The following is a 13,371-nucleotide window of genomic DNA, read 5'->3' as shown; positions in this document are numbered from 1 at the left end:
AATTTCATTAACTACCTTTTCATTATTGGTTGATTTTTTTTTATGAAGTCAAAATCAGTTATAGCTAGAATGCAAGGTACTTACTGAGTGTATTGTAAAACAGATTTAAAAACAATAGTTTTATTTAACAAAGAATAATCCTTCTTTAATATAGTACTTTTCAGCATGATTTTTTTTTTTAATCTTGAAGATATTGAGCAATTGCAGTTGCTGTTTTAACTGTACTTTTAAAGCCAATCTTTTCACTATGTGTATATATATATTTTTTAGGGGAAAAGAGTTGGTACTGGTGCACAAAAAACAAGAAGTAAGTATTTTGATATCTTTAAGTGTATTTGGTTTGCATTTGAAAAATCATAAAAGATCTTCTAAAATCATGTAAGCCACCCTCTAAATAACTTATTCACGGCTTTCTTGGTCTTTATAGAACATAGATCCTTGTTGAAGTTTGGTGAAGCCTGTGGACCGCATTCTCAGAATAATGTTTTTTTAAAACGTTACTTTTAAAAATCACTGGACTACCAAGAAAATGAATTACATTAAAATGTAGTTACCAAAATAGTTTTTAATTATGAGATAGTGATAACTTGCTTTTTATTACACAGAACAGGTTCTAGCAGTGAATCTAATTGCTGTCATTTTGAATTGATAAGCATAAACAATGCTATGAGATATCTACTCAAGCAATTCATAACTGATGAAAGTCTGTGCTATTTCCATTAGCATCAGAGTCGCAGGTACTGCGAATACTGTGATGCTACATTTATAATTGGAGGAAATGCTAAATTTCAGTTTGAGGTTAGTGAAAGCTATAGTGTAGTTTTTCTCTTGTTCTAATTTATGACCCTCCTGAATCCTGTTCATTTGAGGGTTCCATTCAGTTTAAGAATCTCAGAATATAGAGAGAGCTTCTGTTATTTTTGGAAATGAGGTGGTAATGAAAGTACCTCATCTGAGGCTTAAAACTTTAAAGTGAATACATAGTTTTTTGTTTGGAGGGTTTTATTTTGTTTTGCCACAGTAGTTTGATTTAAAAAAAAAAAAAAAAATTCCTGGATTTGCAAGTATCTAATATGTTTTGTATGTTCTCAAGCAGGAAGACTCAAAAAGCCTTTTGTAAAGGTGGAAGATATGAGCCAGTAAGTATCTAAGTCCAATCTGTATGATTTAAGTGCAGTACTAAAGGGGAAAATCACCTAAATAATTAGGCTAGCTCGATTAGTACTGTTAGGTTCCTTTGTGTTTGATTTATATTATGCTAACGTGCACGCGGCACAAGTTAATGAAAGTAGCATTAATTCATTTATGCTCAAGGACTAAATTTAGTTTCAGTATGTTGTAGATATCCCTGAAATAGCTGGTTTAGAAAAATTATGACACCATTTTTTAGTATTTAAATTATTCTCTGGCTAAATGCAGTACCAAATGATTTAGAACTACTGAAAGATTACGCCTACATTTCCCCAAAATATTATTAGATGCTATTTAGAAATAGAAAATCTAAGTATAACATCTAACGTGGTTGATTTCCAAAACTCACTCTGAAGTACTGTAGGGTAGTCTTTTTGTTGTTGTTGTTTGTTTTGATTTTTTGAGATGGAGTCTTGCTCTGTCACCTAGGCTAGAGTGCAGTGGCACAATCTCGGCTCACTGTAACATTCACCCCACCCCCAGTTCAAGCAGTTCTCCTGCCTCAGCCTCCCAAGTAGCTGGGATTGCAGGTGTATGCCACCATGCCCAGCTGCTTTTTGTATTTTTAGTAGAGATGGGGTTTAACCATTTTGGCCAGGCTAGTCTCTAACTCTTGACCTCAAGTGATCCTCCTGCCTCAGCCTCCCGAAGTGCGGGGATTACAGGCGTGAGCCACTGTGCCCAGCCATGTGGGATAATCTTAATGAAGACCTCAGATATAAATAGGCCTGCCATGAGAGAATTAGATTACTTTCTTTTTTCTTTCCACTTACTAATTTAGACATGTGTGGTTAATTCTCTTGGGTATTCACACTGAGGTGACAAAAGTGTATTGAAAACTGCTTTTTGTGAATGTGTTCCTGTAAAGAAAAAAGTACAATTCAAAAGGAGGCCTAGAAAAGACACTAGTATACGAAAGGATAACCCATGTTCATGAATTGGAAGACATAATATTGTTAAGATGTTAATACCACCCAAAGTGATCTACAGATTCAGTGCAATACCTATCAAAATTTCAATGATGGTTTTTGCAGAAATAGTAAAAATGTATCCTAGAATTCATACGGGATTGTAACAGATGCAGGATACCTGAGACAGTCATTAAAAAGAACAACAAAGGCTGGGCATGGTGGCTTACGCCTGTAATCCTAGCACTGGGAGGCCGAGGCGGGCAGATTGAGACCATCCTGGCTAACACGGTGAAACCCCGTCTCTACTAAAAATACAAAAAATTAGCCGGGCGTGGTGACAGGCGCTTGTAGTCCCACCTACCCAGGAGGCCAAGGCAGGAGAATGGCATGAACCCTGGAGGCAGAGCTTGCAGTGAGCCAAGATCCTCCAGCCTGGGGGCAGAGTGAGACTCTGTCTCAAAACAAACAAACAAACAAACAAAAACGAAAGAACAACAAAATAAGAGGTCTCTCACTTCCTGATTTCAAAACTTACTGTAGTGCTACAGAAATCAGAACAATTTAGAATAAAGAACAATTTAGAATAAAGACATATCAACCAATGGAATAGAATAGAAAGCCTAGAAATAAACCATCACACATATGGCCAAATGATTTTCAACAAGGGTATGAAGATCATTTAATGCAGAAAGGACATTTTTAACAGCATTGAGAAAACTAGATATACACATGCAAAAGAATGGCATTAGGCTCCTACCTTACATCATGTTCAAAAGTTAACTCAAAATGGACCAAAGACCTAAAATGGTAAAACTCTTGGAGAGAACATAGGGGAAAAGCTTCATGACATTGGATTTGCAGTGCTTTGCTGGATATGACACCGAAAACACAGATAACAAAAGATAAAATAATTAAATTGGACCGTATCAAAAATACAAATTTCTGTGCCTAAAGGGATATAACAGTCCAAAGAATGGAAGAAGATACTGCAAGTCATATATCTATTTTTTTTTCAGCTTTCTCAGGTTGAACAAGTCATATATCTAATAAGAGTGTTAATATCCAGAATATATAAAGAATTACAACTCAACAACAAAACAACCCAGTTTTAAAAATAGGCAAAGCGCTGAATATAGACATTTTTCGAGATGATACACAAATAGCCAATAAGCATATGAAAAGATGCTCAGCATTACTAATCATTAGGGAATGCGAATCTAAACCATAGTGAGATACCAGTTTACATTATTTAGGATGGCTACTATTCAAAACTCCACAGCAGCCAAAAAGTGAAAGTAATCCAAGTCCATCAGCAAATTAATGGATAAATAATATGTGAGATGTGTGTACACACACTCAATGGAATATTATTCAGCCTTAAAAAGGATTGAAATTCTGATACATGCAACATCAATAAACCTTTTAAGATATGCTAAGTGAAATAAAACGAAAAATACTGCATGGTTCCACTCATGAAGCACCTACATAAGTCAAATTGATAACAAGAAGTAGAATGGTAGTTGTCAGGGGATATGGAGAAAGGGTATTTGGGAAGTTACTGTTTGATGGGTACAGAGTTTCAGTTTTTGCAAGATGAAAATACGTCATTTTACAAAAGATGGATGGTAGCAGTGATGGTACCACAGCAATTGTGATTACTTAATGCAACTGAATTGTACCACAATTGTTAAAATGTGTAAGTGTTAAAAATATTAGGCCTGAAATTGATTTTTTGAAGGGAAGCCTAAATAATTTCTGTTGTTTATTTCAGATTCCAACTGAATTATATGACTTTGAAACACAAAACTTTAAAACTTTTTTTCTTTAATCATAAAGAAGCTCATGTATTTGTCTTTCTATTCTTTTAGACTTTATAGGCCGTTTTATCTTCAGCTGACCAATATGCCTTTTATAAATTATTCTGTTCAGAAGCCCTGCAGTCCATTTGATGTAGACAAGCCATCTAGTATGCAAAAGCAAACTCAGGTTAAACTAAGGTTGGTTTGAATTTTTACTTTTAAGAAGGAATATTCAGAATTTCATCTCAACTTTTCTTTGTAAAGATTTGAAATAGTTTGGTTTATGCCATAATGGTTGTTTGTGTTTGTAATTACTATTCTGATTACTTTTCCCTCTGTATAAGTCTGAACCTGTTTAGATGGAGGTGGGGAGGGTCTTAAAATATTTGTAAATGAAACTGTGTAGTTTATCTTGAATGATCTGAAATATTCTCCAGATTATTCATTAAATCTTTAGTTTGCTTCTCAATATAGTGTAAAGAAATATGATTAAAAGTACGTGCTGATATAAGTCTCTGCAAATTACGCAGATTCTTTGTGTGATAGTTTAGGACAATAAAGTTTAAAAGTTATTCCTTAGGTTCAGCAGTTAATTCTTTACTATGTATTTCTGTCGTCAGAATCCAAACGGATGGTGATAAGTATGGTGGAACCTCAATTCAACTCCAGTTGAAAGAGAAGAAGAAAAAAGGATATTGCGAATGTTGCCTGCAGAAGTATGAAGATCTAGAAACTGTAAATGAGATTTTATATTTTGGGGGCTTGTTTCAAAAACTCTAATACTTCTGTTTTAAACTTTAGCTTGTTATTCTGATGGAGATATTTTGCATTTTAATAACTCAAGGGAGGAAATGAGTATTGAAAATGAATTTTATTTATTCAACAAATACTGAGCATCTACTACATACTGATCACTACTCTGGGCAAACAGCATTGAACAAAACAGACTTAATTTTTTACCCTTGTGAAGATTATATTCTGTAGGGTGGGGGTGGGGTAGGGGTAGAGATAGGTAACCACAGGATAAAAGAGTAATAAAAATGTATACAGAAAATATTAGATCAGTGCTATGAAAAAACAGAAGATAGGAATGGAGATGTTGCTATTTAGCCTAGACAAGGAACACCTAACTGATAAGGTGACATTTGAGTAGAGACCTGAGAGAAGTGAAGTAATAAGACCTGGATATTGAGATAAGCAAGTGCAAAAGTCCCAATTTAAAATGATTGATGGGACCAAGGAATAGATATTGGTAGTCCAGACTAAGTGGTAGTAGAAGTGCTGAAACGTGGTCAGATTGTGGGTTTGTTTTAAAGGTGGGACCAAGAGGATTTGCCAATGGATTGGATGTTGCAAGTAAGGGAAAATGGTAGTCAAGGGTTACTATAGTATTTTGAACCTTAGCAAATAAAAAGTGGGCTTATTATTTATAATGGGAAGAGAAGAGTTTAAAGAAGTAAAGACCATTGAGGTAGCAGAAAGAAATGGAAGAGTTGGAAAAGGTAGGGTATATAGGATGAAAATGGGGGAACTATTATAGTTTGCAAACTGATGAAAAGAGCAAGAGCTGTGGATTCAGGCTGCCAGGTTTGAATCCTGGCTCCCTGGCTGTGTGACCTTGGACAGTGTTTGGCACACAGTAATTGCTTATTGTCAGCTGTTATTTGAATTATTTTTTATGTAGTAGATAGGTTTGTTTTGGTGTTTGGTTTGGTTTTGGTAGAAGATGGTGGGAAAGTTAAGGGGAAAGAATAATACTTGAACATATCTGTCTTCAGACTCTGAATTGAAGTTTATTTTATAAACCAAAATATATTAGTGTTTTGTGTCAATTTTTTTTTGTTTTTATGTAATAAATGAGAAAACTATGGTTAGTCTAAAATTGCTTTTAATCAGAAGCTGAAGTATCTCAGAATTATTTCCCCTTCCTGAAAATCATTTTGAAAATTAAAATTACCAATTGGTTCTGAAGTTTTACTTTGGTGGTGTAGCAACAAAATACTCTAGAATGGATGCTTAATTTGGTGCTCAGAAAATGTCGAGGCTAAAAAATGAAAAAAGTTGTTCAATGGTTGCCACAAAGGAGAATTAGTGAACGCAGATGTTGAGATTAGAGGTTGGGATTGAAATTTAAGGTCATGTTTTTACAGTTTTCATTTATATGTTTCTTAGTTGCTAAGAGTAAAGAAACATTTTTTGAATGTTAGGTTTCAAAATGATTCAATTCCACTTGTATCAAGGGATTCAATTAACAAATATTTTTGAGTACTGGAGAAAAAGCAACAGATAAGGTGGACATCCCTACCCTTATGCACCTTATGGTCTGGCAGAGTAGATACAAAATATATATATTTCCAAGTGTGATGAGTTTCACAAAAGTATGAAGAGCAATGGGAATAAATAATGAGGTTATTTAACCTAGAATTAGGGTCTCAAAAGGCCCAACTGAACACAAGTGACTTTTAAATTAAGACTTTAAGGATGAATAAGAAGAATTTAATGGAAATTAGAGGGGAACTAAATAAAAGTTGGAAATTTTTCCTTCCCAGAACATTAGTAGACTGAATCTGAGCTTACAGATTGGATGTTTCCTTTTAAATTTTAATAATTGCTTGTTTTTATTACTGGGCATATATAATTTGTAAATGGTAAAGTTTGCAAGTAAGGAAGGAATACATGTATATTCCAGGATGCATTGTGGCTTTTTGTGACCAATGGAGAATTTAGTTTTTGGAAATGTAATCAAATCATCAAAATGTAAAATTGCATGAAACCAGGGAAATAGAAATTAGGTTCTTTCATGGTCATCTAGAGGCAAGCTTCTAAGTACAATTCCCTTCCTGATCAGCTGACAGACAAATAATAAAGTTAGGCCGGAGATTCCATCTATTCACAAGGAACTTTGTTTGCTGTGAATTTTATCTCACTATGCTGTGAACTTGTTTACTTTTGGTTTTGATCACTCTTTTTGTTTTGTTTTTTGGTTTTTGTTTGAGATGGAGTCTTTTTCTGTCATGCAGGCTGGAGTGCAGTGATGCAATCTCAGTTCACTGTAACCTCCACCTCCCGGGTTCCAGAGATTCTCCTGCCTCAGCCTCTCTGGTAGCTGGGACTACAAGCATGCGCCACCATGCCTGGCTAATTTTTGTATTTTTAGTAGAGACGGGATTTCACCTTGTTGGCCAGGCTAGTCTTGAACTCCAGACCTCAGGTGATCCGCCATCCTTGGCTTCCCAAAGTGCTAGGACTTATAGGCATGAGGCACTGCGCCTGCTGGTTTTGACTACTCTTAAGAATGAGAGTAATTTCTGTATATTCTGTTACAAGCACTGAGTAATTGAGATCATTTGTTGTTCATTCTCAAATGTGTTCTTCAATTATGAATCTTGGCTTTTTTAGTACTTTACAGCATTTAATGTGGTTCATGTGTTTAATCTACTTTCTGGATTCTTTTATGTTAACTTACATTTCATTCATTTATTACTCTGTAAGCCCTGCCTTACTTGGTAATAATTGCCTGAAGACAAAGTAATAGAGGGAAACGTGTTTTCCAAAATGTTACTGTTGTATTTCTCTGTCTATATCTGTTTTTTTTTTTCTTTTCTTTTTTTTTTGCAACAGAGTCTTGCTCTGTTGCCCAGGCTTGAGTACAGTGGTGCCATCTCAGCTCACTGCAACCTCCACCTCCTGGGTTCAAATGATTCTCCTGCCTCAGCCTCCCAAGTAGCTGGGACTACAGGCATGTGCCACCACGCCCAGCTGTTTTTTTGTATTTTTAGTAGAGACAGGGTTTCACCATGTTGGCCAAGCTGGTTTCAAACTCCTGACCTCAGGTGACCCGCCCACCTCGGCCTCCCAAAGTACTGGGATTACAGGCATGAGCCACTGCGCCCAACCTGTGTCTTCGTTTTCTGACATAGCTCATTCTTTTCAGTTCCGCTGTAACTACAAATTAGTATTTGTCTTTTCTCACTGAAGACTAAAAACCAAAGTAGTTTTACTGGCTTCTCAAAAGTGACTTTTGTTTTGTTTTGTTTTATTTTATTTTATTTTATTTTAAACGTCTTTTGAAGTCTAGTAAAGGGTATTATCTTTGGAGTAGCTATTGGAAACCTAATTTTAGGGGCATGAGAATGTTAGAAAACCTTAATTTAAAAGGCATCTCTTGGTTTTAAAATACAATTTTTTGATATATGTTTTTAATTTTGTTTTAGCACCTTCTAAGTGAGCAACACAGAAACTTTGCACAGAGTAACCAGTATCAAGTTGTTGATGATATTGTATCTAAGTTAGTTTTTGACTTTGTGGAATATGAAAAGGACACACCTAAAAAGAAAAGGTAATTAGTTTTATCAACCTAAGTTTTAAATTCTAGAAGGCCGGGGGTGGTGGCTTATGCCTGTAATCCCAGCACTTTGGGAGGCTGAGGTAGGTGGATCACCTGAGGTCAGGAGTTTGAGACCAGCCTGGCCAACATGGTGAAACCCTGTCTCTACTGAAAAAATTACAAAAATTAGCCAGGTGTGGTGGTGTGTGCCTGTAATCCCAGCTACTCAGGAGGCTGAGGCAGAAGAATCACTTGAAACCTGGGAGGCAGAGGTTGCGTGAGCCAAGATTGCACCACTGCACTCCAGCCTGGGTGACAGTGAGACTCTTGTCTCAAAAATAAATAAATAAATAAATAATACTCGAATATTAAACTATTTTATTAAACTAAAAATAAACACAGTTTGCCTGTTCTTAGAAGGAGTATGTATTTTCAGGATGTAAATATGGTTAAAAACCAGTAACTTCTTCCCTTCCCTTCTTCCCTACTATCAAAGATCCTTACCTTAGACTACTTTTAGTTCCATTCTTTTTAAATTTTCTTTTTATCGGCTGGGCGCAGTGGCTCAAGCCTGTAATCCCAGCACTTTGGGAGGCCGAGACGGGCGGATCACAAGGTCAGGAGATCAAGACCATCCTGGCTAACACGGTGGAACCCCGTCTCTACTAAAAAATACAAAAAACTAGCCGGGCGAGGTGGCGGGCACCTGTAGTCCCAGCTACTCGGGAGGCTGAGGCAGGAGAATGGCATAAAGCCAGGAGGCGGAGCTTGCAGTGAGCTGAGATCCAGCCACTGCACTCCAGCCTGGGCGACAGAGCCAGACTCCGTCTCAAAAAAAAAAAATTCTTTTTATCTAAAATTTTTCCTTTTTTAAATTTTTTGTTTTATTTTGAGATGGTCTCGCTCTATCACCCAGGCTGGAGTGAAGTTGTGTAATCCCGGCTCACTGCAACCTCCACCTCCCATGCACAAGAGATTCTCATGCCTCAGCCTCCTGAGTAGTTGGGATTACAGGCATGTGCCACTACACCCCACTAATTAGTCTCATTCTTGACATTGTAGTTTAGAAGGAGTTGGCAGACTTTTCCTGTAAAGAGCCAGATAGTTGATATTTTAGGTTTTGTGAACTGTCAGATCTATGTTACAACTAACTAGCTTTTTTGTACAATAGATGTGGCTGTATTTTGATACAATTTTATTTACAAAAATAGACTGAAGGCTAGAGAACCATAAAATTTACCATTTACTCAGACTAAAAGTTTTATTGAACTTTTAGGTAATATTAAGGAGTTTTAAGAAACCTTCCTCCACTTGCCTCTTAGGTCTTTGTATTTTCACTAAATATCTTTGCCTGAGGCCAGGCGCAGTGGCTCAAGCCTGTAATCCCAGCACTTTGGGAGGCTGAGGCGGGCGGATCACGAGGTCAGGAGATCGAGACCATCCTGGCTAACGCGGTGAAACCCCGTCTCTACTAAAAATACAAAAAAAATTAGCCGGGCGTGGTGGCAGGCGCCTGTAGTCCCAGCTACTGGGAGGCTGAGGCCGGTGAATGGCATGAACCCGGGAGGCGGAGCTTGCAGTGAGCCGAGATCGCGCCACTGCACTCCAGCCTGGGTGACACAGCAAGACTCTGTCTCAAAAAAAAAAAAAAAAAAATCTTTGCCTAAACCTTATGATGGGTATATTTACTAAAGGTACTGACAGGACTTTTAAGTGTGAATACAGTACTGCTCAATGTACACTAAGTGCACATAGACAAAAATTGTCCTGTTTAGATTATTCCCATAAACTTAAAAAGAAATGTTTTCATATGGATATACCCTAGAGGTGGTGATGACTCATTAAGTTAGTCTTTATTCTTAGACTAACCTTATTTAAGGCATAAAGAAGATTAGAAATGTGATACCAAGATACATCTTCTGAAAATTAACTAGAAAGTTTTTTTGCTTCAGGTGGAACAGTTCTTAAATCCCATATTTCTGTGACATTCAGAATGGTTTCATGACTGACTTAATGTGGATTTGAAGAGGAGGCGTATTTCCAAATATTAAAACTATGTGGGCTACTGTGGCTGGGCGGGGTGTCTCACACCTGTAGTCCCAGCACTTCGAGAGGCTGAGGCGGGCAGATCACTCGAGGCCAGGAGTTGTAGACCAGCCTAGCCAACGCGGTGAAAGCCTGTAAAAAAAAAAAAAAAAAAAATTAGTGGTGTCACATGCCTGTAGTTCCAACTACTTAGGAGGATGAGGCACAAGAATCACTTGAACCTAAGAAGTGGAAGTTGCAGTGAGCTGAGATCAGGCCACTGCACTCTAGCCTGGTTGACAGAGAGACTCTCTCAAAAAAAAAAAAAAAAAATCCTACGCGGGCTACTCTAAGAACTCATAATTCCTTAAAAATTCTGTCTGTAGCAAAATTCTGAGCTAGTACTGGTTGTTCCTTGATGGTCTTATTTTTATGTGCACTAATTTTACTTCTGTGGGCAAGTCTCCTAAACATCTTGGACTTAAAAGCCAGGTTAGACTAGTTTTCTTTTTTTTTTTTACATATTTTTATTGCCTATTTGTTCAATGATTTATATTTATTTGTAAGTAAATGTATGAACAAGATAAAAAAACATTCTGGTTGAAGGGGCAGGAAAAATTGTATCATTTCTCACAGTTAATCTGTGACATGCGGGACATAAAATGTAATTGGTGAGCTATTAACTTTTTCTCTAATGGTATATTATTTAGGGTTGTCTAATACAAACTGGCATTTCAGGGATATCAAGATGCTCCATGAAGAAAATAATTTTAGGTCAAATATGTTTGAAGCTCAAAAGTTACAACTTTATCACCTTTGAAAGTATAAAGATACTAAGTTTCTAGCTCATTTCGATATTAAATATTCTTAAATATAAATTTAAAATATATGTTTTTGCCATAGGTTTCTCAGTAAATACTTATTCTCCACATTGCTAAGTAAAATGAAGAGTAAAATGTGCATTAATGTAAATCAAAGCACAGAAGTTATGAAATTGTTCAGAATAATGAAAGCAAAATTAGGGGCAAACTCAGATCCCTTTACTATCATCTTTCTTTCATTTACATGATTAAAGTAATTTTAAATGTCAAAATTCAGGATATTGGTTATCTCTGGGAGGGAGGCAAGGAATGTAGAGGAGAGAGGTACACTAGAGTTTTCAGCTATATCTGAAAAGTGGTATTACTTTAAAAACAGCTCATGTTAATTTGGCAAAATGTTAAGATGTTTGTATTTTTGTACAATTTCCCAAGTTAAATAGGTTTCTCAACGATTATATAATGTTTTTACTAATTTAATTTCTAACTAAGGAATTTTTGATAGCAATTATTTTAATATTTTTCTTTTATTTTTCCTACAAAGAATAAAATACAATGTTGGATCCCTTTCTCCTGTTTCTGCAAATGTCCTGAAAAAGACTGAACAAAAGGAAAAAGTGGAATACCAACATATTTCTCAGAAAGATTGCTGGGAAGATGATATAACAGTGATGGAGCAGAATTTCCTGTATAAAGAGACCCAGGAAACTGAAAAAGAGCTTCTGTTTACTTCAGAGCCCATCCCCCACCCTTCAAATGAATTAAGAGGGCTTAATGAGAAAACGACTAATAAATGTTCCATGTTAAGTACAGCTGACAATGACATAAGACAGAGTTTTACACAGCTACCTCTACATAAAAACAAACAGGAATGCATTCTTGACATTTCCGAACACACGTTAAGTGAAAATGACTTAGAAGAACTAAGGGCAGATCACTATAAATGTAACGTAAAGGCATCTGTACATGTTTCTGATTTCAGTACAGATAATAGTGCATCTCAACCAAAACAAAAGTCAGATATTATGCTTTTTCCAGCAAAGGATCTCAAGGAAAAGGACCTTCATTCAATGTTTACTCATGATTCTGGTCTGATAACAATGAACAGTTCACAAGAGCACCTAACTGTTCAGGCAAAGGCTCCATCCCATACTACTCCTGAGGAACTCAATGAATGTGACATCAAGAATATGGATAGTTTACCTTCTGGTAAAATACATCGAAAAGTGAAAATAATATTAGGAAGAAATAGAAAAGAAAATCTGGAACCAAATGCTGAATTTGATAAAAGAACTGAATTTATTACACAAGAAGAAAACAGAATTTGTAGTTCACCAGTACAATCTTTACTAGACTTGTTTCAGACTAGTGAAGAGAAATCAGAATTTTTGGGTTTCACAAGCTACACGGAAAACAGTGGTATATGCAGTGTTTTAGATATTTGGGAAGAGGAAAATTCAAATAATCTGTTAACAGCGTTTTTCTCGTCCCCTTCAACTTCTACATTTACTGGCTTTTAGACTTTAAAAAATGCATACTTTTCAGAAGTGATAAGGATCATATTCTTGAAATTTTTATAAATATGTATGGACATTTTTTTTACCAGCTTTGTTTACAGAACCAAATGTAAATATTAAAAATAAACGTTTGCAATTTTCTACAGAATTGAATGACTGTTACAGAAAAATTACAGTATAAACTTGACTGGTCTTATTTTACATTATATATATGTTCATAATTGTTTCCTGAGAATTACAGTGAATAATAATTTGCTTGGTCACTGAAAACCACCAGTAAAGTGAAGTTTGGGGAATATCAAACTTAGCATTATACATTTGGATATTCTAGTTGTATTGTAAATTTAAAAAGATAATCAGGATAGGATGACCTTGCCTTGAAAAACCTGAATTTCATACAGAAAGGGAAAATACATTTCAATATTTGAATTCTGGAAATCATCAGAAATACTGACACTTGAGGGTCACTGGTGGACCATGCTAGTATTTTGGTGCTGAGTAATTAGATTATGTAGAGTGGTAGCTAGAAGTCATGAAGGAAAGACTTAACCAGGCTACCATGTGGAATATAATTTGCTATTTTTAATTATTTACCTTTGTAAATAACTTTGAGAATATTCAAAAGTTGACTCTCTGGTGGCTCACCCCTGTAATCCCAGCACTTTGGGAGGCCGATGCAGGTGGATCACGAGGTCAGAAGATCAAGACCATTCTGGCCAACATAGTGAAACCCTGTCTACTAAAAATACAGAAAATTAGCTGGGCAAGGCAGCATGCACCTGT

General features: G+C 36.0%; 1 protein-coding gene across 4 annotated transcripts in view; it reads left to right on the top strand.

Annotated features, from left to right (window-relative positions):
- Positions 1-12,794, top strand: part of DBF4 (DBF4 zinc finger) — a 28,838-nt gene extending 16,044 nt beyond the window's left edge. For 2 of the 4 annotated variants that reach the window (XM_026449045.2, XM_026449043.2), the window contains exons 7-12: positions 271-307; positions 1,097-1,139; positions 3,971-4,099; positions 4,522-4,636; positions 8,116-8,240; positions 11,616-12,794. In XM_026449045.2, coding sequence (XP_026304830.1) covers positions 271-307; positions 1,097-1,139; positions 3,971-4,099; positions 4,522-4,636; positions 8,116-8,240; positions 11,616-12,591 — 1,425 coding nt within the window. In that variant the 3' untranslated portion in view covers positions 12,592-12,794. Of the gene's footprint in view, positions 1-270; positions 308-1,093; positions 1,140-3,970; positions 4,100-4,521; positions 4,637-8,115; positions 8,241-11,615 lie in introns of all 4 variants that reach the window. The other 2 variants (XM_026449041.2, XM_026449040.2) reach the window with 1 other exon arrangement.
- The last annotated feature ends 577 nt before the right edge of the window (positions 12,795-13,371 follow it).

This window comes from Piliocolobus tephrosceles, chromosome 8, assembly GCF_002776525.5.
Source record: "Piliocolobus tephrosceles isolate RC106 chromosome 8, ASM277652v3, whole genome shotgun sequence".
Taxonomy (NCBI): domain Eukaryota; kingdom Metazoa; phylum Chordata; class Mammalia; order Primates; family Cercopithecidae; genus Piliocolobus; species Piliocolobus tephrosceles.
The sequence above is the reverse complement of the archived record's forward strand: the minus strand, read 5'-3'. Positions and strand labels throughout refer to the sequence as shown.